At 40.3% G+C, this 24,239-nt stretch overlaps 1 protein-coding gene across 2 annotated transcripts in view; it reads right to left on the minus strand.

Annotated features, from left to right (window-relative positions):
- The window catches only part of CACHD1 (cache domain containing 1), a 121,770-nt gene extending 109,279 nt beyond the window's left edge, over positions 1-12,491 (minus strand). Inside the window, exon 1 of one of the 2 annotated variants that reach the window (XM_082227547.1) lies at positions 11,282-12,491. In XM_082227547.1, the coding sequence (XP_082083673.1) occupies positions 11,282-11,524 (243 nt within the window). In that variant the 5' untranslated portion in view covers positions 11,525-12,491. Of the gene's footprint in view, positions 1-8,103; positions 8,127-11,281 lie in introns of those variants that run through there. The other variant, XM_082227548.1, reaches the window with a different exon arrangement.
- Between the last annotated feature and the right edge of the window lie 11,748 nt (positions 12,492-24,239).

A 24,239-nucleotide genomic window follows, 5' to 3' on the forward strand; every position in this document is an offset into this window, starting at 1 on the left:
AATTATTTTACTACACAGTAAAGGATTCATTATAGCCCATGCTATTTCCAGTTGACTAAATTAAAGTTTTGAGGGTTTTTTAATTAAAAAAGTGGCGGCGGCAGCTTGCGATATCATATACTGTACTCATTTTGTGTGCTCCCTTAACATACATCTTATCAGCCCTGCCACAGCTGAAGTGATTCCAGAAGTGTTTTATGGCATATTTGGATTTTCTCCTAGTTAATAATTCCAGCTTTCTCTTTTCCCCGACATGACTGGCAGGGTTCTTCAGCACAGCAGTAAAAATGGGACAGCTAATTATCTACAAATCCACCTTGCTGCACCACATTTGGCAACTTTTATCTGCACAGGACAGCTGCATTCTCTGTGTTTGAAGTGAAATGTCAGTCTCCGCTAATGCAACAAGACTTACATCACTAATGATGCCTTGACGCTTTGAAGAAACAACTAAAGCCTAATTAAAAATTCAGATTTTTCCCCCTCCTAAGCATGACAACATTAACTGCCTTTCCACTAGGGCCTTGTTATATCTTTCCAAAATGTTTCATAAAAAAAGCAAGTGGAAGAGGAACATGATGAAAAATGCTGTAGTCCTGAGCATTCAGAGTCTCTCTTAAAACACTGTTATGATTGGAACCAAACCAACACACAATCATGTAAAACAGATGATATTTTACTTCACTGACTTCCACTCCAATTACAGTAGTATACACCATTTTTGAAGGGGAAATGGCCCCATAAAGCATTTATCAGCTTCAACATTAAAAAAAAAGTTTCACTTTTTGTCAGATATTTAAATAATCTACATCAACCAGAAGCTTAAAAAGAAGAAATACATTTGAGCTGTTAAATCTGGTCAACTTTAGTTCTAGCAAGATGCTTATAATTAATGTAAACCCAATATACACCAAATTGTTATAACACAAAGCTTAATTCAGTTGGCAAAAGAGTTAATTTGCTCTATTGTTGAAATAAAAGTTTTACAACACAATCCCTTCAGATATATGTCCCACTGAGTTCAATAAGATGGACCCCCAGGTAAGCTGTGCATAGAACTGCAGCCTTATTTTGATGGGTTGTCTTGTTGGCATTGTCAGCACTCTGTATGGTATAAGACTGGATGTAAGGACATGATGTACACCATAGTAGTTATGTAACCATAGTAGTTATGTAACAAAATCTGCAAAGGTCCTAATCAGCTGAAATATCTGTTTCTCATATAAAGTTCTCATATATATTCTGTTAGTTCTTTGTATTAACAGCTGGGAAGTATCTGCTTCCTGGTTCCTCCTTTGAACTCTTAATAACTGGAGAGGTTGCATCTATCCCAGACCAAGATATTTTCCATTTCTCTGCAGGTAAAAGACTGATAATATCTAAAGATATTCCTGGAATGTCTTCAGCATGCATAGCCTCATCTCAAATTATCAACCACATATTATGGCACCACAGTTGTGCCAATTCTCCTCCAGAAGTGGTAAGAAATGTTACTTGATGCCAACAGATACACACTTGACAGCACTGGAGAAAAGCTCTGATTCTCACATCTGGAAAACTGTTCCAATATCAACATCATGATTTAAAATCACCATTTAGTCCATAACATCTGTCTCCAGGGTAGTATTTTTTATTGATATTCATCTTGGCAGGCATACTAAACAGATGCAAATTGTTCTTCAGTGCCATGTAAATAAGGTGCCACTTTTGTTAATGAGCTGCTCCTCAAAAAGAGTTGCAACATTTTTGCGCATTCTCTGCACATAAACTGTTTCCATGAATGGATTCCACAACTCCCTGAAGTGGTCCTTCAATGCACTTTGCATATGACCTTAACTATAACTCTCCTACGGTCTCAGTATTGAAGAATCCTCTGTCAGTCCACTATTCTACCATCACCTTTGACAATGTCATTATTTTGTTCATGTACCTGGCAATTGCTGAGAAGAGGCAATTTGTTTTATAAACAAAGTGATATGAATGCATCAGGAATATCTAGCAATTTAATAGCTGCTTCCTGTCGTTCCTTCAGATGAACCAATAACCGGTGTGCACAGCAATAATTCTCAAAGAGACAAAACGCATAAGGTCATCGTTCTTTTCTGATGGTCACAACATGGAAAGTAACAACCCTTTCTCTAAAGCAAACAAATGAAAATCAGCTTCAGATATCTCATCCAGGGCATGAGGATAGGAGGCCCCTTGGCTCATGTGGAATGTAACAGCCCAAACTCCACTCTCACTCTGTCTCAGTTAGATGCTTCATTCAAAAGCGAGTGATGAGCCACAGCAGTTAGCTGGCAACTTCCTTTGGTAGCCTGCATTACATTCAAGTGCCATTTGGAACTACCAAATTCCAACACTCAAAGTCACATCTTTAAAACCACTTCCTTTCATTCACTGACCAACAAATCAGAGGACATCTTGCTTCGCAGGAATAGCACCAAACAATGAGAAATCTACTTTTCCCATCTAAGTCAGATCAACTCAGTTTAGCTTGCCTACAGGAAAATTACTAGAACCTGAGTTCTGTTCTACAGAGATCTTTACAGGAGATGGGCAAGGACCAGTGTACAGGTCTAGGTTGCATCTCACTATTTTATCCTAAGGCGAGTTCCTTGACCATGCTAGGGCATTTGTTTGCTGCAAGTCCTGCTCTACATGCTCCCTGCCTTGCCAGCCTCTTTTCACGTGGCCTGGGTGGGTGGGGCACTGACTGAGCCTGCTAAAGAGGCCAGAGAGACTATATTTGATGTGATTCCTGCAGGACCTGCTGCTCAGCATGCCTAGAGACTCTTGGGATTGGCATAGGGGTACTGTTTAGGAGTTTGTTGGGGTCAATGTTTAATTTTGGACATACTTAATTTTTGCTGTTATTTGTATGATTATTTTTTTAATCTTTATTGTAAGATCTTATTATGTCTTATGTGGGAATTGCTAAATTGCATTGAGATTTTAATTTATTGGTTATGATTATTTTTGTTATCATTTTGTAAGGATGTAAATCTTTTTATGTTGCAAGCTGCGTAGCACATGGTTTAGCTTATAGAGAGGCAGCAAACAAATACAGTGGTACCTCAGGTTAAGAACTTAATTCGTTCTGGAGGTCCGTTCTTAACCTGAAACTGTTCTTAACCTGAGGTACCACTTTAGCTAATGGGGCCTCCCGCTGCCACCACAGCGCAATTTCTGTTCTCATCCTAAAGCAAAGTTCTTAACCAGAGATACTATTTCTGGGTTAGCGGAGTCTGTAACCTGAAGCGTCTGTAACCCAAGGCACCACTGTAAACCATGATGATGATGACTTGTGCACTTTTGTCATTTTCTTCAATTTTTGTAGGTATGACATCAACTAGCACACCTGATGAGGAAGACACTACACAATAACGTGTTAATATTCAGCTCAAAAACCACAGAAACACCTTGATACTCACTCATATATATATGATATAATAAGCTTTACATACAACTGAAACCAAATCAAATTGATATGTACAATCTGAAAAAGTGGCTTTTTTAATATCACGGTCTGTGGCCTCTGATTTTTGGCGCCTGTTTATTGCATGAAATATGGGAGTTCTTTGGGATGATAAGGAGCAGCAACAGTTTGCACAAAAGCAGCTGAATGCCCCTATCTTAAGAGGAAGTTTTCATTACTGAAGTCGTACGTGGTTGGAAAGTCAAAGATACAGCAATGGTTATCGAGCTCCTCTTTTCTTCCTCACCATAGGGATGCCAAAGGCAACTGACAGCAACAAGGTTCTCAGAACTACAGTCTAAAATATTACAATATTGCATGCCATTAAATTAGTGCAAAATATTACAAAAATATTACACCCATAGAAAACCGTTAAATGCTATTTAAAATAAAATGCATTGCTTGCTAATTCATCAGGACTGACATGAAGCTTCTGGACTATTTGAGAAGAAAACGCCAACCTTGTAAAAAGGCCCACAAAAGTTAATATTCTGCCAAAACAAAATTTCTAGCCTCCTTGCAGAGGAAGGACCGAGAACAATGTTGCTCTGCTAGCAACCTGTCACATTTCCACGCTAGACACAGAGGAGGGAGTCTCCTTTCTCTACCAGACTGCTTGGGTTTCCATGCTGGATGCAGAGCAAGGAAAGAGCACTCCAGGCAACACATTCTCCTGCATGGAATTTCTTGCCACTTATGGCCTAAACACACAGCTGCACAACACTTTGGCACTCTGGCCAATGTGAAAAGGTCCTGCTCCAGCCCTTTCCATTGGTATGAGGAGGCTAAGTGGCATCTCCCTTGCTGTTCTTGAAAAGGACAGGCTGACACCTATGAAGAGAGGCGTGCCAGCCTAAACTAGTCACTGACTCATCAAAACATGGATGATATCACTCTCATTGGTTAGCTTGCAGATCCTTGCTTATTCTTTGAGCACTGTGTTTCAGGTGAAGTTGCCTATGGTGCAAGATCTGCAGTTGCCTATAAACAGATCTCTTCTTGATGCTCAGTCAATCTGCATATGGAACCCACAAGCATGCAGTCCACGTCCACCTTTTTGTATTGCAAAATTTAGATATACACTGGTATAGTCAAGTGTATACAACCATCTTTGCTTATAGGTTTGTCTCTTCCATACAACTGCAATTAGAATCCTCTGGTCGTCTGAACTCCTGGCAGCATAAGTCTTCTATATACTATGAAGCAGACAACAGCAATGTGTGCCCCAGTGACACCAGATTATACATTTACACACCAGCAGAACAATTAACGTGTTTCTGTCAAACTTAGGGCTAATTAATATTTTAAATCTTGTTCTACATAATTAGAGCTGGGATCCCTTTGTCAATTGTTTTAACAAATCACATTTATTTGATCACTTTCCACCATCATGTCATAAGCCACAGACAAAGCCCGACTGTCTGGTGAAACTAGAATAATTTGACTTTTATACAAATGCTTTAATTCTCTGTAGGCCGAGTTATGCCAATAGATAATGTAGCCCAAAGCACTGCCAAAGACACAAAGCAGAGCAGAAGGAAGGGGAATTTTCCTCCCTCTCATGTTTCCTTTAGCTTCAACAATTTTCCAAGTGTGTAAATAATGCAATATATTGAAAGGCAGAGGCCTTTAGGCAAAGATGGCCAAGCAAGGATCTTTGCACCTTTAGTAGCTGTAGAAGCGGAGAAACCTGCAGGTGTTGCTTGCAGGTCAAGCAACACCTGCTCAAATTCCCTCTTCTGCACAACTATTAATATGTACAGGAATCCTATATTTTCTATCTGGTTGTCCTACTTTAGACTAGGGTAGCCAATGTAGCATCATCTCCCAGATGCTGCTCAACTCCAACTCCTTTCAATCCAAGCCAGCATGGCCAACCATCAAATATGATGGAAGTTGTATTCCTGCAACATCTGGAGAGCAGCACATTGGCTACTCCTGCTTTAGCCTGAAGTACAATTAATTTGTGGTGTTCCTTGCGGTCAGACACATTCACTTTTATATAAGCAGTTCTGTGTTAAAACAATCTTGGGAATTTTTCTACTCGACAAAACAGCAGCTTTTCATATGCTAAACCTTCAGCTAGCACAATGCCTCATCCAATTACTAAGTACTCCCAATTTTGAAGTGATCCACTGACCCCTGCATATTTTAAGCCTGTTTTTGCTTCATTAAATACAAAACATGAGGATGTTTCGTGCTATGCAGAGCCAAGAAACCTCTTTGACCTTCCCCTCTCAGATCAGGGGTATGCAACACTAGAAACCTATCAAGAGCTGGGGTGATGATGATACACTTACTTTTCCTATTTTAATTATATGGTGTTTAGTGGCCAAAGTACAACAGCACTGTGGGCTGAATCCAGAATTTCCCCTCTGCAGCTTTCCCAGGTGCCCACATGTCAATTAAAGTCCAGAGGGAGATATCCTGAGATGTGTGTCCCCCCCCCCCGCCTTTTCAGATCAGGTAGTGCAGGCAGCCTACAGATTTGTTTACTGAAAGGAAAACCAAACACGACTGTCTTTGGCCACTTCCCAATAACAAGGAAAACTCAAAACCTACATAAATTCTAAGAATAAGAAAATTTTAAAGCCTATTTCACAAACTTTTTTTGTAAAATCGGGAGGGCAGATTTCAGCACAGTACTAATTATAATACACTAACATGATAAATATTTTGACATTTTGTCACTTATACTTGTTATGGATGAGGGACAAAGACACATATCTCCAAATACTAAGGTACAGTGGATACATGATGGGGAACGAACAGAATTATCTTAGGAACAACCTGGGTAATGCATAGAGAATGCATGTACCCCAAGATTTCCACTGTGATTTAGGAATGGTCTCCTTTGGCTCTTTTCCACTCAATAATGGAGGAAAACAGTTACTTTTCCATCCATCCAATGGGGGGGGGCAGATTTTAAGCAGAACAATTAACATAACATAAAGAGAAGGCCTTCCTAACACAAGTTTTCTATCAAGCTGGAAGCCTCCCACACCTGCTTTTCATAACAATGTGCTTTTCATTTTATAAAAGCATCTCCCATGTAACACCTAGTTTGCATCTTATGACAGGGTCACATACATGCACATCATTCTATTAGCGATTAATCATCATCAACAGTAATTTTATATCCTCCAATACCAAATTCAAACACAATTATTATTCAGAGGAGACCATTTTATATTGTAAACTGCCCTGTGATCTTCGGTATAGAAATTTAATAAGTAATAATGACAATTCACACTTTTTGGCCGAGTGTCTTGTATGTAAAATAAGTTAAGTATTTAGTGTTCAAGTGACGTATACTGTACACATACATGAACCAGCTTCTCCTTCTTCAAAGAATTCACAAATAGGAATGGCTAACAGTCTTATCCTATGTGTATTTACTCAGAAGGCAATTTCACTGAGCTCAATGGGTTTCACTTCCAGCTAAAAGTACTTAAGGTTTCATTCCAATTCTGGTAAGGTTATTTCATTGGTCTATCAGGAAACCAATCCCCCAATAATGATATTGCTAGTCACTTCATATTTATTCCAATTTCCCAGACACAAGCAAGCAGTTCAGAACGAGCCTACCAGTACAGGCTGACAAAAGGTATAGCAGGATACTAAGATACCTTACAATTGTGGCCAAATTCCTATATACCAGGTATACCACTGAAGTCTTAGGATGTTACCTTACACATATTTTTTATTCAGAGTATACCCCATTGAAAAATCATGTCAATTTCAACAGGTCTACTCTGAGTATGACTAACACTGGATGTGACCCTAGGTATACTGTATTACCTTTTTCTGAGTCATAGCATTTCTCATTTATAAACCACAACACAACTTTTAGAGACTAGGTTAAGGAAAGTATAACTAGCTTTCAGTAAAATACTAAAAAAAAGCACTACTAATTAAACGTCTATATATTCTAGATTATTTATTCCAGCGAGTACCAGAATATGACCAAATGGTCAAAATGAAGGATCCTTTAGACATTTTGTGTAATACTCGTAACCATGCAAATTCAGACCACACATTTGTTGGTTGTTTAACTTTTCTAATCAAAGACAAAACACATTCTTTGTAAAATGAAAGCCATGCCATTCCATTAGCAGTACAGTGGTACCTCAGGTTACATACGCTTCAGGTTATACTAAATGCAAATCAATACATCTATCTATATTAAAAGCCCTACATCCACACATCCACATTTCAGTTACAAGTAATTCTGTGTGCCATACAAAATGAAAAACAATCCTGATGTTTAGATCAATGCATTCCTGCTACTAACCTCACTCACTGTGCAACAGATGTGTGTTTTTCCCCACAACTATACATAGGTGCACGTCTCCATATCAAACATGCTTTGGGATGAATTTGTTACATTTATATAAGAACTTCAAGCATTTCACATTAAGGGATATTAGAACTGTAAGAAGGAAACACAGAAGACGGAAACATATCAGCAGTAAACGAAAATCCAGGAACAGCAGCAAAAGAATGCTGTAGGAAATTCAGAAACGCCTAACAAAAGTTCTGAATCTTATCATGCTCTCTACTGCACACAACCACCCACTACAGGGTCTTCTGAGGCCGATTGTCACATTGGTTACCTTTCTCACCTTTCCTGCAGCTCCTTCAAGATTTAGAGATTTTCCTTCATCCCTTCTCCCTTTGTGGGGACCATTTCTGCAGGGGATGGGGGACTGAGGCTGGTTGCTTCCTCACACAGCCATCATGGGCAATCTTAACTAATTCCCATAGATTCAAATATACTCAAGTCAATCTCTGACAAACGTTTTTGATACGTCATCTCACTGCCACCCCACTCACAGGGAATAGAAATACTGTTTTGCCTTTCAAATCAACTGCAATACAGATCGCCCCTTCCATTCTCTCATCATTGGTTTCACAAACCTGGGAGTGGCTACCCGCTTTCTTATTTTCACGTTGTTCTGGTTGGTGTCACCTCCTTATACAGTCCTGTTACTCCAAACATAATGATGTGAACTATTCAAAGCCCATAATCACCTATTCAACTTCTCCAACCCCTTCTCTCTCCTTAACTGAATTGTCAGGGAGAACATTTCACTCTCCTTCAGTTCTTCTGATCAACCATTTAAGGCATTTGAAATCAAATTCTACCTCCTTACAATCACAACTTGCAGACTCACCCTGATTTATTCTCTCTTCTCTGGGCTTTGTCCTCGTCATTCCCCATATCTCCTTTAGTTGGTCTCTGATTTTTTAGGCCTCCTTCCTGCTGTCTCCACTGCTAGATACCCACTCACAACAATTAGGATATGTAAAGGTCCTTCACTGTTCCTCTAGTTTATTTTTGAAACATTCCCAATTATTATGGACACCTGATGATGTCAACAGGACCACAGGGAGATCTCCTGTATTATACCAGATTTACGACTGCAGATATTTGAGACAACAAACACGCTTCAGTATCTACAGCTAAATTATACATAAAAGTCAACAAAATCACCACCTTCTGAATTAAGTCTTTTTACTCTAACTTCCTTCTGCAGTAAAGTCTCTGCAGAAACCATGGGAAGCTTGAAACAAGGTGAAACAAATGAAAAACAACAAACTTTTTTTTTACCACGATATACTAAAATCTCTGGCTTTGCTGTATTGATGGCATCTAGCTTCACCCGTCCCAGTTAACAGTAAGACAATATATTTAGTATGGGCATCAAACATTTCTTCCGGAAGCCAATAAACCTTTAAAAGCCACAATTCTTAGTGACAGATACTTAATCGCCCAACAAGCTAAAGAATTAACATGACAAATAATGCATGCAAATGCATTTTTTACATGCCCTGATGTAAAAAAGAAAGAAAGAAAAGACCACTTTACACAAACATAATTATTCATAGGCATGTACCAGTAAGGGGGAAGTTCATAAAATGAGAGCATCTCTTTTAATGGTATAGTAGCATTTTCTTTTAACAGTATTCCCAGAGTCTACAGATTACACACTGGGAGAGAAATGTGCCATCGGCTCTTGTGGGAGAAGGGAAGTGACTTCTAAATTCTCCATAGTTCAGTATATCAATAATTTACTACTATCTACCTTGTTAAGCATAGTCATTTTTAATGTGCTGTTTCTTACAATAAACGAGGGGGAAAGAAACTCTGACAAAAGCCCAAGAGCCCTAGGAGGGAGCAGAAATAATAATATTTCAAAAGATAGTGGAAAGGAGCCAGTTTGAAGAAGATAAAGGGCCATTTGGGCACAGACCCCTGCTGCTTCCATGAAGCGTCTCCTTTTCAATCTGGGAGGCTTTAAAACTGCCTTTGCCACTGACCCTACCTCGCATTTGCAGTGTGTTTGGGGATCCAATTTCACCTTTTGTCAGGGGAGGCTGCAGTTGGTTGCTGTAACACAGCTATTAGCCTCCTTTACAGAAAGCACAATAGTCAAACTGTCATTAATATGCAACCACAAAGGCAGAGATAGACTATAATTGCTAATCATCTCGCGCTTTCTGAACTGGGGCAAATTACCCAGGGCCAGGAAATGCGTTTCAGGAGTTAAAATACTAAAAATATGTTAAACTGCTTTTTGTGTTTTGTTTTTCGCAAAAAAAAAGAAAACTACACCAATCCTCTCAGCATTTCCACTTATATTTCTGATATATTTCTAGTATTTTTTTCCTACCTAGCTGTTGGGTTGAAAATTGGGGGTGGGGAGGAAATTCTAAAATGTTAAATAAAAATATTTCAACGGAGGAGCTCTCTCTTCCTCTACCCAGCCAAATTATTGAGCAGTTTGGCAACTTTAAGAGAAAATGTTAATGATAGCTTTAGGATACACTCTTATCCTAATTTACTTGGGAATAAGGCCCCCTGAACTCAATGAAACTTAATTCCAAGAAAACATGCATAGGATCATCGTCCTGTTGATGCATTTTCTTTTTAAAGAGAACTCTGCCACACACAAAAAGATCCAGGAGAAAGCAGTGCTAGTCAACAATCAAATCTCATTTTACTTGCTTCCAAGTAGTCTGGCTTTAGCTACTAATTACGACCCTAGCGTTAAGTGGCTGGAAGCATTCAAGCTTCTCAAATCTGCCAAAATTGGATTTGTCAAAGATAAGGATTTCCATAGCTACCTCAAAAATGAAGCAGGTCTTTGGAGCAACATACAACACACACACACAAACACACACACACACACAGTATGCAGAAAACCCAGTTCCAAGCCTCCTCCTTCAAGTATCTCTGCCCAGGGGGGCAACAGCCTGAAACGAGCGGATCATGTTTCAACATTCATCGATGCTCTTATATGAAAGGATTCAGCAGCCTGCTCTGATCAAAAGTCTGCAAACGGTGAGAAAACACAGGCTCTTTCTGCCTAACCCGCCCCCCGCCCCAACAACAACGGTGAGAGCCAGCGTGGTGCTCCACATCGGAGATCTAGCGAGGGACGCCACTAAGCGGGTAAAAACTCCAGTTCCCTGCAAGTTGAGGGGAGGGGTGCCACTTTCAAGCAAAATTTAAAGCAACAAAAGGCAGAGGATATAAACAAGCAGCAGCCCACTGGTGCGGTGGGGGGGGGGAGAGGAGAAGGGAGAAAAGCTAGAAGACAGGATTTGAAAAGAGAGCGGGGAGGGGGCTTGGAATGGGAGAAAAAAGAAAAGTGGGAGAAAAACAGGAAGGAAAGGATGAAGGAAAAGGGAAGAAAGAAAACCAGGAAGAAGGAAGCGAAGCTGAGAGAGAAAGGAGGAGGGGAAGAATTTAGGGGGGAAGAATGGAAAAGAGCGCCGGGGAGAAGGGAAGCTTACCTGCATGGTGACAACCCCCAACTCCTCCGTGGCCAGCTTCCTCATCTGAGTGGCTAAAACTTGCGCCTCGTCCAAAATGGAAAACTCCAAATCGGCGGCGCTAAGCCTCCAGAAAAGCGCCATGTAGACAACCCAGAGGGGCCGCTGGCCAACGCTGCCCCTTCGCAAGGGGGGAGCCGAGCCGCCGGAGGAGCGGCGAGCCGGCCGGGCGGCCTCTTCCAGCTCTGCCGGCCTGCTCGCCATGATGCGGGGGCGACTTCTGGAGCGCCCTGGTGGGGACGGTGGCCACCGCCGTGCGTAAAGCGCGGCGCTCAAACTTTCCCGAGCGCCTCCCAAACTTCGGTGTGGGATTGCAGGCGGCGGAGGAGGAGGGCGCTACGCCTCGGGGCTCCGGGGAGCAGCGGCCGACGCCTCCATGCAGGGGCCGTCGAGCGCACGAGCCCTCCGCGGACCTCTTTGCAGCCGGAATGGGTCGGCCGAGCAGAGCCGGGCGTCCAATTCCTCCCCGAGACGGGCAGCCAAGTGGCTTGGCTCGCCTGCGCTCCAGCTCCGGCGACACTGGGAGCTCTGCCTCGGCTGCCGACTGAAAACAGCGGCGGCTGAGGAGAGCGGCAAACTGCGGAACAGAGAGAGGAGCAGGAGCGGCAGGGCCGGGATTGGAGTCACCGTGGGGGAAAGGGAGGTGTCTGGTGCCACCAAGCTGCGCGCAGGCTCTTGTGCACAACAATGTGTGGATTGGAATTGAGAGTCCGGGAAAGCCTCGCGCGCTCCCCGCTGACTGGCTCCCCGCCCTCCAAGACATTCAGAAACTTTCCAGCAAACACATCCAATCCACATCATCGCCAGTGCAGTTTGTGAAAAGCCCGGGTCCTCTCAAAGCTTTTCCAGAGGCGAAGCGTTCACCTGTTGGGCTGCGAGAATCTGCAAAACATATCACAGCCCACTGTTCAGAAACTATTGAAAAGTGGGGAGGGAGAACCACCTTTGTTTACTAGCGAACGTAGGATATCATTTTGGATCCTTTGCACCAAACAAAGCTTATGCCAAAAATAAATAAGTTCATCTTTAAAGGATCACCCCATCATTTTTGGGAAATCACGGAGGAGGGCTGCTGGTGGTGGGGAGGGCAGAACCTCAGTTTATTGAGCACTTTCAATGCTTTTTAATAATATTTGTGGATCCCCTGCCCCCCTTGGCTACGCAGCACCCTTTGTGCCAGACTTCCTTTTGGGAACTTTTCCCTAACAACAGGATACAAAAAATGGTGTTCCCGTTCTTGCTTTAGCTGGGCTTATATATACATATGTATATATAGCCTGGAGCTATAATCATAATAAATTTATCTTTGTTTAAAACTATCACTGTTCTTTCTTCCATAAAAATAACTGTCCTGTATGTCAAACCTGGAAACTGCACTGGGATGTTTAATATTCTGTAAGCATATTTCATTTTTGAAAGGTGAACATTTTCAAATGCTCCACACATTTTCACAAGAGGTGGCCTACTCTTGAGAAAACATTTACAAAGCACCAGGAAAAAAATACAGGCATGCATGTAAAACTATCACTGTTCTTTCTTCCATAAAAAATAACTGTCCTGTAAAAGTCTAACTGATTTAGCAACAAACAGTGACAGCTTCTGTCTTGGGATGTGCAACTTAAAAGAGAGAGAATGTGATAGGCCAAAACCTTGGGGGGGGGGCCTTAGACAGCCAAGTGGTAAAATACTCTCCTGGGGTGTCAGAAAATAATTTGCAATAATGTAGAGCAGCCTCTTTAACCCGTCAGATGTACAGTATCTACTCACTGGAGTAAATGCTGGCAGTAATAAATTACCCCACCCTACAACCCAAGCTAGTGTTTTTATAACCATGTTTGGCAGCCATTGCCCAGCAATAAAATAAATCAATCAATCAGGTTCCCAGTAGCTTTTTCTGAATGTAACACATTTAGTAAATAATATTATTTACTAATCATAATTGTGTTGCTTTTTTTCATTGGCCTTAAGAAACTCTCTGCGATTGTTTTGCGCAACCCTCCTGAAAGTTAGTTCAGCAAGACCACAGTTCTTAATTTTGTTTCACATCTTATATATAATATTTGGGTTATAATAAGCTCCTCCCTTACCAGCCTTTAAGTTTATATTTGGGACTCATTTCAGCTTTCAAGTTAGTTATGAGAGTTCACTGAAAGCCATCCTTAGCTCCCCCACCCCACCCCTGGGTTCTATGAGACTATAATCACAACAAAGTTCATCTGGATTTGGGCCAATGCTTATAACACAGGGATGGGCATGGTGATGAGAGGACACTTGCCTGTAGCTGTTCATTTGAGAACATTCCTTCAACGAAGAAATGTTTTGCTATAATTTATTTCCATTGCAAACCACAATGTTACATAATTTCTAAGTATATGGAATTTAGGGTTGCCACCCATCCCTAGAAAATTGGGATCATCCCTTTTTTGGGTCAAAAGTGCCCCTTGTTCCATTTGGACTTCAAATGGGACATCTTCTTCCCATATTTGTGCTCCTCCTCCAAACTGCAGGCAGTGGGTGGGTCCAGTGGGAGAAGAGCAAGAACCTGAGTGGGAGTTTGAGAGGGCACATTTTTTATGCCGGCAGAGAGTGGGTCTAGGAGAGCAGGAGAGGTCGTCTGCACTGCACGGGTCTGTTACAGTGGAGTCTTGGGTTTGCTGGACAGGGGTGTTGTGGCAGATGGGTCACAGGGTGAGAGACAGGGTTTGCAGGAGCCTGTTCCATCCAGTGAAAGGTGGGGGAGGAAATAGTTTTTGCTGTGGCAGAGGGGAGGAGAGGGTCAAAGAGCAAGAGAGAGGGGATTTGCACTTTGCATGGGCTACTATCTCCATCTTATCCACATTCTGGGTAAACATGCGGAAGTCTACCTTACATTCACCTGAATGCCACTCCTTACTAACAACCAACTAATTGATAAACTTAGATCGAATTGTCTGATACCAGGAGCCGTTTTAGCTGTTTAACAAATTCCCTCTCTACTATGTACCCCTACACCTTTGTTTGATACATTCCCTCCCTGCCAAGCTCCCCTTTACCAAAGTCCCCTGAAGTGCATTCTAAGTTCCTGTAGTCATAGGCATAGATTTGTGAGATCTGTATTTCCTTATTAAGCCATAGCTGTGAAGAGTTAGCTGGAATCCTATGCTCTGTTTGGATAGAGCTCAGAGTCACCTTGGGGTTCTCCATTAATTTAATAAGAATGTTTTCACTTAAACCACCCTTTCTTTTCTTTTTGGCATAATGCTGTGCCTTCACCAGCGCAAACATGTCACTATGCCAGCATAGATTCACAGGGGCAGTATATATTCTGCCTCTACCGTACAGGGGGATTTAGGAGTGATCCTATCCTCAGCCAGCAGGTGTAATTCAGGATTGAGCAGTAAGCAGTTTTGTGCCAGGAAAAATTGAAACCTTATTCCTTCTCTTCAAGATAGAATTGCCATTCCATGAGATCCAGACCAGACCCTGCTTAGAACATACTTCTTCTAAAAATAGGGGATATCTTATATCTGCATTAAAGGTACAGTGATATTTCATTAACAATGAACACAGTTGCATATGGCATCTCCTATCCCCCCCCCCAACTCCCTTTGGTTAATTCTTTCAATTAGCAGTTCAGTTGATTGTTGCCAGATAATTAAAATGGCAATTCATTGATTACCACAGAATTAAAATTACGATTATATATGTATTTCAACAGACTTCTAAATTGCATAATATGGGCTCTTTTAGACTTAATTAAAACAACAAAGAGTTGCAAATGTGGATAGATAAATTCCCAGCTGGTTTTCTTCCCCTTCTCCCACAAATAGGATTAGAATACTTATCATTCGCTCTCCAGTTCAGATTTTTATCACAGATTTTTAGTTTTGCTAGCTAATGAGAACATGAACCAATCATCTCCTCCTTAAACATACCTGGCTGTCCCCATTAAAAGTGAATGCAAAGCACAGCTTTCAGATGCCATATATAGACACATCTATATATTTAGGCACAGAGGCACAGTTTGCAGATGCCATCCTCATTCACAGCTGCAATGAAAGACAAGGAATGAACCATGTAAGCTGCAAGGTAGGTCTTTTAAGGCTGCAATCCTCCTCCCATTTATCCAGGAATAAGAACCACTGAGCTAAATGGGATTTCCTTTGAATAGAAATATATAGGATTGCACTGGGAATATATACAGTACTTAGATTGAGTATGCATGAGGTAACACAAGGGTGAAGACAGTTACAGCATATAGAATGCTGGGGCTGTAGATAGAAAAAGGGCAGGAAATAAGTTGGACAGGAAAATTGGCTTCCAGGTGGAAAAATCAAAATTAGAAACAGAACTGATAGAACCCAATACTAAGAACTTGTCAAGAATGTATAACTTGCTGTTGAAATGGAATACACAAGATGAAACAGTGAAATCAGCTATGATAAAGTGGGCACAAGATATTGGTCATAACATTATGTTTGCTGACTGGGAACAGTTGTGGAACATCGGTATGAAATTTACGGCATGCAATGCCTTAAAGGAAAATATTATGAAAATGATCTATAGGTGGTACATGACCCCAGTCAAGCTTGCAAAAATTTACCACTTGTCTGACAATAAATGTTGGAAATGCAAGGAAATTGAAGGTACCTTTTTTCACCTTTGGTGGACGTGCCCAAGGATTAAGGCTTTCTGGGAAATGATATATAATGAAATGGAAAAGGTATTTAAATATACCTTCCCTAAGAAACCAGAGGCCTTTCTCCTGGGCATAGTCGGCCAATTGGTGCAAAAGAAAGACAGAACTTTTTTTATGTATGCTACAACAGCAGCAAGAATACTCATCGCAAAGTATTGGAAGACACAAGATCTACCCACCTTGGAAGAATGGCAGATGAAGGTGATAGACTACATGGGACTAGCAGAAATGATTGGCAGAATCCGAGACCAGGGAAAAGAGACGGCGGAAGAAGACTGGAAGAAATTTAAGAATTATCTTAAGAAATATTGTAAAATTTATGAGTCTTAGAATGATGTGGTTTTCAAAATCAAATGGAGTACAGCTGTAAAGATTAAGTGAAAGAAAAGTAAGGATGATAATTAGACAAAATTAAGGGTGAGGATTTGCTGAACTAAATTTTTTGAAATGGGAATGCAGAAAGGGGAGGTATGAGGAGGTCGGTGAAATAAGTTTTAAGAAAATAAGGTTTTGAAATTATACTTGTTCTTCTTTTTTATTTTATTTTTGTTTGTGTTTGTGTGTATTGATATGTCTGTTATAATTTGTAAAATCCTAATAAATATTTATAAAAAAGAAAAAAAAAGAAAAAGGGACATGACAAGGTTGCCCAATCTCCCCATTGCTTTTTATATCGGTCCTGGAGGTCCTGCTGAATATGATTAGAAGGGACCAGTTGGTTAAAGGTATACAAGTCGGAGCCAAACAGTACAAACTGAGAGCATTTGCAGATGACTTAGTATTGACGTTACAGGAGCCAGAATCTAGTACCAAAAGGGTTTTAGAACTGATTCAAGAATTTGGTCAGGTTGCAGGATTTAAACTGAATAAGTTAAAAACCAAGGTTTTAGAGAAAAATTTAACACTGATTGAGAGAGAGAGGTTTCAGAACGAGACAGGCTTAACAGTGGTCAAGAAAGTGAAATACCTGGGGATTAACATGACAGCAAAAAATGGGAATCTATTTAAAGACAACTATGAAAAATGCTGGGCCGAAGTGAAAAGAGATTTAGAAATTTGGTAAAATTTGAAGCTTTCACTGCTGGGTTGTATTGCTGCGATAAAAATGAATGTATTGCCTAGAATGTTGTTCTTGTTTCAAACATTACAAATTGTGGATAAAATGGACTGTTTCAAGAAGTGGCAGATAGATATTTCTAGATTTGTCTGGCAGGGCAAGAAGCCTAGAATAAAATTTAAAATACTAACAGATGCAAAGGAAAGAGGTGGATTTGCCCTGCCAGACTTTAAACTTTACTATGAATCAGCAACTTTTTGCTGGTTGAAAGAATGGCTGCTTCTTGAAAACACAGACATTTTGGATTTAGAAGGTTTTAACAATGTATTTGGATGGCATGCATATCTGTGGTATGATAAGGTCAAAGCACATAAAGCATTTAAGAATCATATTGTCAGGAAAGCATTGTTTAATGTTTGGATAAGATATAAGGATTTATTGGAAAACAAAACCCCAAGGTGGCTGTCACCGATGGAAGCCAAAGCACAGAAAAAGCTCAATATGGAGGCCAAATGGCCAAAATATTGGGAAATTCTGGAACAAGAGGGAGATAGACTGAAATTGCAGAGTTTTGAGAAACTAAAAAATAAAGTGTGAGATTGGCTTCACTATTATCAGATAATGGAGGCATATAATTCGGACAAGAAAATTGGTTTTCAGGTGGAAAAATCAAAATTAGAAACAGAACTGTTAGAACCCAAAACTAAGATTTTGTCAAGGATGTACAGCTTGCTGTTGAAATGGAATACTCAGGATGAAATGGTGAAATCTGTTATGATTAAATGGTCACAAGATGTTGGACATAATATAATGATGGCTGACTGGGAACAGTTATGGACCATAGGTATGAAGTTTACAGCATGTAATGCCTTAAGAGAGAATATTATGAAAATGGTATACAGGTGGTACATGACCCCAGTCAAGCTTGCAAAAATCTATCATTTGCCCGATAACAAATGTTGGAAATGTAAAGAAACGGAAGGTACATTCTTCCACCTTTGGTGGACATGCCCAAGAATTAAGGCTTTCTGGGAGATGATCTATAATGAATTGAAAAAAAGTATTTAAATATACTTTCTTGAAGAAACCAGAGGCCTTTCTCCTGGGCATTGTCGGCCAATTGGTGCTAAAGAAGGATAGAACTTTTTTAATGTATGCCACAACAGCAGCAAGAATACTCATTGCAAAGTATTGGAAGACACAAGATCTACCCACTCTGGAAGAATGGCAGATGAAGGTGATTGACTATATGGAACTGGCGGAAATGACTGGCAGAATCCGAGACCAGGGAGAAGAGTTGGTGGAAGAAGATTGGAAGAAATTTAAAGATTATATACAGAAATATTGTAAAATTAATGAATGTTAGAATGATGTTGGATAGAAACTAAATGGTTTTTAGCTGCAATATTATAAGGGAATATGAAAAATGGATTATTAATAGGTAAAGATTTAATGTTATAATATTTTAAGATTAAAGATTAGGATAAACAAGGAGGGGAAGGATTTGCTGAACCAACAAATTGAATTGGAATACCAAAAAGGGAGGCGTGAGGAGGTCCGGGAAACAAGCTAATGAAAAATAAGTAATGGAAAGATTGAGTTGTTTTTAATTACTTTTATTTTGTATTTTTCTTTTTTCTATTTTTATTTTGTAATATTTTGAAAATCTTAATAAATATCTTATAAAAAAAAAGAATGCTGGGGCTGTATTTAATGTTTTCCAGTGATACATGTCCAACCATTCTTCAAATCTGCCCTGATTCCCTAATCAGTGGAGGGTATTTTTGGTGATACAGACCAAATAACATCAGGCACAGCCAGCTTCTACTTTGAACTTGCAAAACCACCCCCACCCCTGGAGTTTAATAATGGAAAGCAATAATACAGTTCAGTTTTGGAGAGATTTTCTTTTTCTTTTCTTTTTTTCCAAGTTACAAGCAGACTTTGGCTGTGCCTGTTGCTAATTGGCTCGCATCCCTAATCCCCAAACAAGTTTTGCTTAAAAAAGAGTTTAATTTGCTCCATTTGGTTTCTGATATGCCACATACCCTCCAAGTGTCCTGCTTTTCCAGGGACAGTCCCGGAATTACGAAAGCCATCCTGGCTTCTGATTAGATCCCAGAATGTCCCTGTTTCCCCTGCCTGTGCCACTGGTGCCAAGCTCAGGGAGGAGAAGGAGCCAGCACTTGTCCCAAATGGCAATGATGGCGGTAGCAGTGGCTGCGAGGGAGCATCCTGTTGTCTCTCCATGACCACCGCTGCCAGCCTCCTCCCCTGGGCAGCGCATAGAAGCTGCTGGAGAGCAGGAAAGGAGGAGGCAAGGCTGTGGCCACTGCCGCCAAGGCCCAGCCCCAAGTGAGATGCCGGCTCTGAGAGGCAGAAAAAAAGGAGGAATCTTATTTTTTTAAATATTAAAAACACTTTCTGTGTCCGTGTCTAATCTTGCCCCTTTCTAAGATTCATTTACAGTGGTACCTCGGGTTACAGACGCTTCAGGTTACAGACTCCGCTAACCCAGAAATAGTACCTCAGGTTAAGAACTTTACCTCAAGATGAGAACAGAAATTGTGCGGTGGCAGCGGGAGACCCCATTAGCTAAAGTGGTACCTCAGGTTAAGAACAGTTTCAGGTTAAGAACAGACCTCCAGAACGAATTAAGTTCTTAACCCGAAGTACCACTGTACTGGCGTGTGTTTTTCTTTTTGTATATCTACCAAAGAATAAAATAAAATAAAATTGGGATTAAGGGGTTTCCTCAAGACGGTGGAGGGCATGTGTGCTGTGCCTCGCTGGTGGTAGTGGCAGCGGCACTTGTACTTCTTCTGATAGGAAATGCTCCACTGAAGGAGGGAACACAAAAATATGGGGGTCGAGGAGGAGTTTGAGGAGTGAGAAATGTTCCTACTTTCGTCTGAGGAATGTTACCGGGTATGTATGGCCATAATGTCTATGGTTATCGAGGGTGTGGCCTGAAGGCACATGAAGCCACCAGCTAACTGAACTCAACAGGTCTACTGGTCAGTGCTTGGAGAGGTGATCTCATAGGAACCACAGGTATGCTACTCTGAGTTCAGTGATCACGCAAAGCTGGGAAATGAACACAAGGACATAAAAATGTGTGGGAGGTTTTTTTTTATTGCCAGGAACTCAAAATCCCCCATCTTGGCTTCAAGGCTGCTGGCGTCAACACAGAAACACCTATACAGTATGTTGTGCCACTCTCTAACACCATTTCCATGCCCTCTTTGTGAATACAGTACTTCTCTGATAATGGGAGCAGCTTCTAAGCCAAATATGGGGAGGGGGTATTGTTTGTGTTTATTACTATGGAATGTATTATTGTGTTTTTATACTGCCCTGTGATTCTTGGATGAAGGGTGGTATAGAAACGTTAATAATAATAAGCTGTTCATCAGCAATATCTACTATACAGTAAATGCAAGCTGGTTTTTGACTGTGCAACCATAGAAGACAAAAGGAACAGCTACCAGCCTTGATGGCTATGCTTTGCTTCCACTGTCGGAGGCAGTATGCTTCCGAATACCAATTGCTAAGAATCCCAGGTGAGGAGAGTGCTGTTTGAACTCTGGTCCAGCTTGCAGGCTTCCTATGAGCATCTGGTTGGGCCACTGTGAGAAGAGAGTGCTAGACTAGATGGAACCTTGACCTGATGCAGTGGGGATCTCCTTATGTGTTTGTGTTCTTAGAGAGCCGCAATAGTCCAATAATCATAAACAACAGTTAGAATTGCAGGACTTTGACCATTTTAAGAAACCAGGCTGTTCCTTGAGAGTATTGTTATAAACTGAATTTGATTGAGATGTGCAGCCATACCTCTCTTTTTGCTACAAACAAGGGGAAGAGAATAATGTGGGAAAGAAAGAAGGCTTGAAAGAAAATCTCTCGGCACATACCGAGTATGAATTACAATTAGCTTTTAGATGCTGTGTGAAGTTGCCTATGTATTGCCTGTGCTATGTTTTTGGTTGATGTATTGTGCAGCAAGGACATAGAGTTACCTTTGAGTGTACTGAAAGATATTATCAAAGTCACACAGTTAAACTCCCTTAAGTCCTACTGATTTCAACTGGGAGAGATTTCAACTTGTTTAACTCTTTTTCTGAAATTCATGGGATATACAATTGTTTACTGTATATATTTTCTAAGCCCCGCATCATTTAAAAGATGCCACATGCCTTTTTATACCCATTCCAACTTGGATGCTACCAAAAAGTCCCCCTAAAAAACCAACAACACTGTAGGACTTGGGTTGAATGACAAGCAAAACAAAATTAGTATTATATGTGTACTAGTACACACTTTCTCCAAATCCCCACATTGTCTATTGGTAAAAGTCCCAGCAGCTTGCACATATCAGGTATACAAAATAAAGGTATTGGATACAAAACAGAGGCACTGCAGATTTGTGTTACTATGACCAAGAAAGGCACACACAAATTCCCACGTTCTTCTCTAGATAACAATAATTATTAGCCAAAGCTACAGTGTTAGTCTTGGTGCTGTGCCAGACTACCACATAGTTCAGAAAGGCAGTAGCAGCAATAACAATGACTTGCTTAGCAACTTCCTCCAGGAGGAGAAGGCTTTGAGTGGGTTAGCTGATGAATGAATACCAAAGTTTGGCCAGGACTGGGCAGTCATAGCATTCTAAAACGCTGCATTAGATCCCACCAGCAATGATGACCACAATTCAGTTGTGTAAAGAAGAGTAAACTTAATAATAAAAACAAATGAGAAGTGAGACAATATTTTTTGATGTGGCATGAATAAATTGTCCAGCATATGTTATAAAGTAAAAGTATATAATATTGAAAACTAAAAAAAAATAGTTTTTAAAACTAAATATTTTATTTTTAAATATTTTATTTTAAATAAATAAATAAATACTAAATGATAACAACTACTGTAATTATTCACACAGTAAAACTAAAGGAAACTAAATTACCATATTTGTTTCTAAGTAACGGAAAGTGGACCATACTGTTGTTTTAAAACACAGTTTTTGGATTCAACACACATGTAATACAGAGCTACAAGGCATATTATATGCCTAATTTTAATGAATACAATAAGGACAAAATTATAATAAGACCAGGGTTTTCTTCAGCCAGAACTCGCCATTGCCATTCTAAGACACCAAGGGAGGTGTTTGTGGTGAGTTCCAGCAACACTTTTCTTGGAAAAATAGCACTGAATAAGACATTATAAGACAAAATTAATTAATACAAAGTATGTGTGCCTACCTGGTGAAAGTCTGCATACTGTAGTGGTTGATTTGTTGGGCTAGGACCAGGGAGACTCAGGTTAAAATATCTGCTCATGCATAAACTTTAGTTAGTGATCCTGGGTCTATCCCCAGGATGAAATGAGGTGGTTGTGAAAAGCATGGCAGTTTGGGATATAAAGGCCTGGGATATAAAGACCCTAAGCTGCAAACTAATTAATTCTTTAGAATTTTATGGAGAAAAAGACAGAAAATATAGTCCAGATCATCTCATATTCTTTTCTACTGGAATCCATGGAATTCATCTTTTTCTGTTTTGTGACTAATCAATATATTATGTAATAGGATTAACAGAGAACAGAACTGAAGTAAAAACAGATGGGATAACACAATTCTGAAACAGAAAGTTTATAGAAGCGAAAGACACAACAGGGCAGGTGGAAGCATGCCAAGACTGAGACACAGTGTGTCTGAAGAAAGAATGTCATACAATATATAGTTTGGCAAGCAGAGAAGAAATTGTTTGGATTGAAATAAAAAAGAGCAAAGGAATGATGATAGGAAACTATTATGAGACCATCTGGCTCAGATAAAAAGACGTCCAAAGTATTTCCACAGATAAGGGAGACTACGAAGAGTTCAAGACAGGCAACAGACGATTTCTAGATCTGGACCGGGACGGCAATAACCTATGATGTTTTCTTTTATTCCTCAGCAGTGTTGCCTCTGTAATGTTTTCCAGCTTTTCTCCAATGCAAGTTATACAACCTTGGCAGTATTTTAAGGTTATAAAGATAGGCTGGCCCATCAGAAATGAAATGCTCCATTTTCTATGTTCTAGGAAGAAACACAAGAATGTGCACTGATAATCTCTTGTTCTGTTGGCTTGCTTCAGACAGATCTCTATAGATACAGTACCTAATAATTCCAACCCTCCCACCCCTGCCAGCTACGGGGTTGGTCCATTCCAAAACAAGTTCTCCTGCACAACTCCAGTTTGAATGTTAGAGCCATATATCCTTGGTTCTGTTTTGGGTCCTTTCAACTACTGGGGGCCTTTAGTGCTAATTCACCACAAACAACTGGAAACAGATTTAAATGCATTTCTAGTCTGCGTTTTTAGGGCACATTGTTCTTGTAAAGCAGCTTACTATATATATCATCAAAACGCAACACTACTATTTTTAAAAATACCATTTCAAAGTTCTAAATGATCAGCGGTTAATATTTCTCAGTACAACACATTAATTAACCAAATAACATAACCATAAAAATGCCTGATATAATTTTAAATTAAAAGCCTATACCAGTTAGTAAAAGTACATTTGGAAATATTTTTATTATAGTCCATGTTTAACTAATTTCCCATCCTGGGTTGGGTGGTGGTGGTAAAAAACTGGTATAGGATTTTAATTTAAAATTGTGCACAGTACAAAAGGCTATTCAAGTTATTTTGGCACCTGAGACAGAAAGCACACCTTTCCTTCTATGGAATTTTGTTTTAAAATACAACAAACAAATACATTACATTTTGCTGCCTTTCCATGACAACCAAAATCAGCTGACTGAGGTGACCAGCCTGTCTAATAGTAGGGCCGGACCTAATTAACCCAAAGGCTCATCTAGCCCAATATCTTGTTCTTACAGTGACAAACCAGATGTCTCTGGGAAGCCTGAAAGCAAGACCTGAGTGCAACAGCACACTCCTCACTTGTGGCTCCGAGCAATGGGTATTCAGAGGCATACTGCCTCTGACAGTGAAGGCAGAACAAAGCAACCATGTCTAGTAGCCATTGATAGCCCTGGATGTATTGGTTTGCTTCCGCTGTACTAGGAAAAACAAAATGGGAAGCCTAGGCAAATCAATGCATCAGGAACCACATCATAAACTGCATCACAGACCACTCATCATCTCAGGTGCATCAAGAGATCTTTGCTG

The sequence above is a fragment of the Podarcis vaucheri genome (genome assembly GCF_965113315.1).
Source record: "Podarcis vaucheri genome assembly, chromosome: 6".
Taxonomy (NCBI): domain Eukaryota; kingdom Metazoa; phylum Chordata; class Lepidosauria; order Squamata; family Lacertidae; genus Podarcis; species Podarcis vaucheri.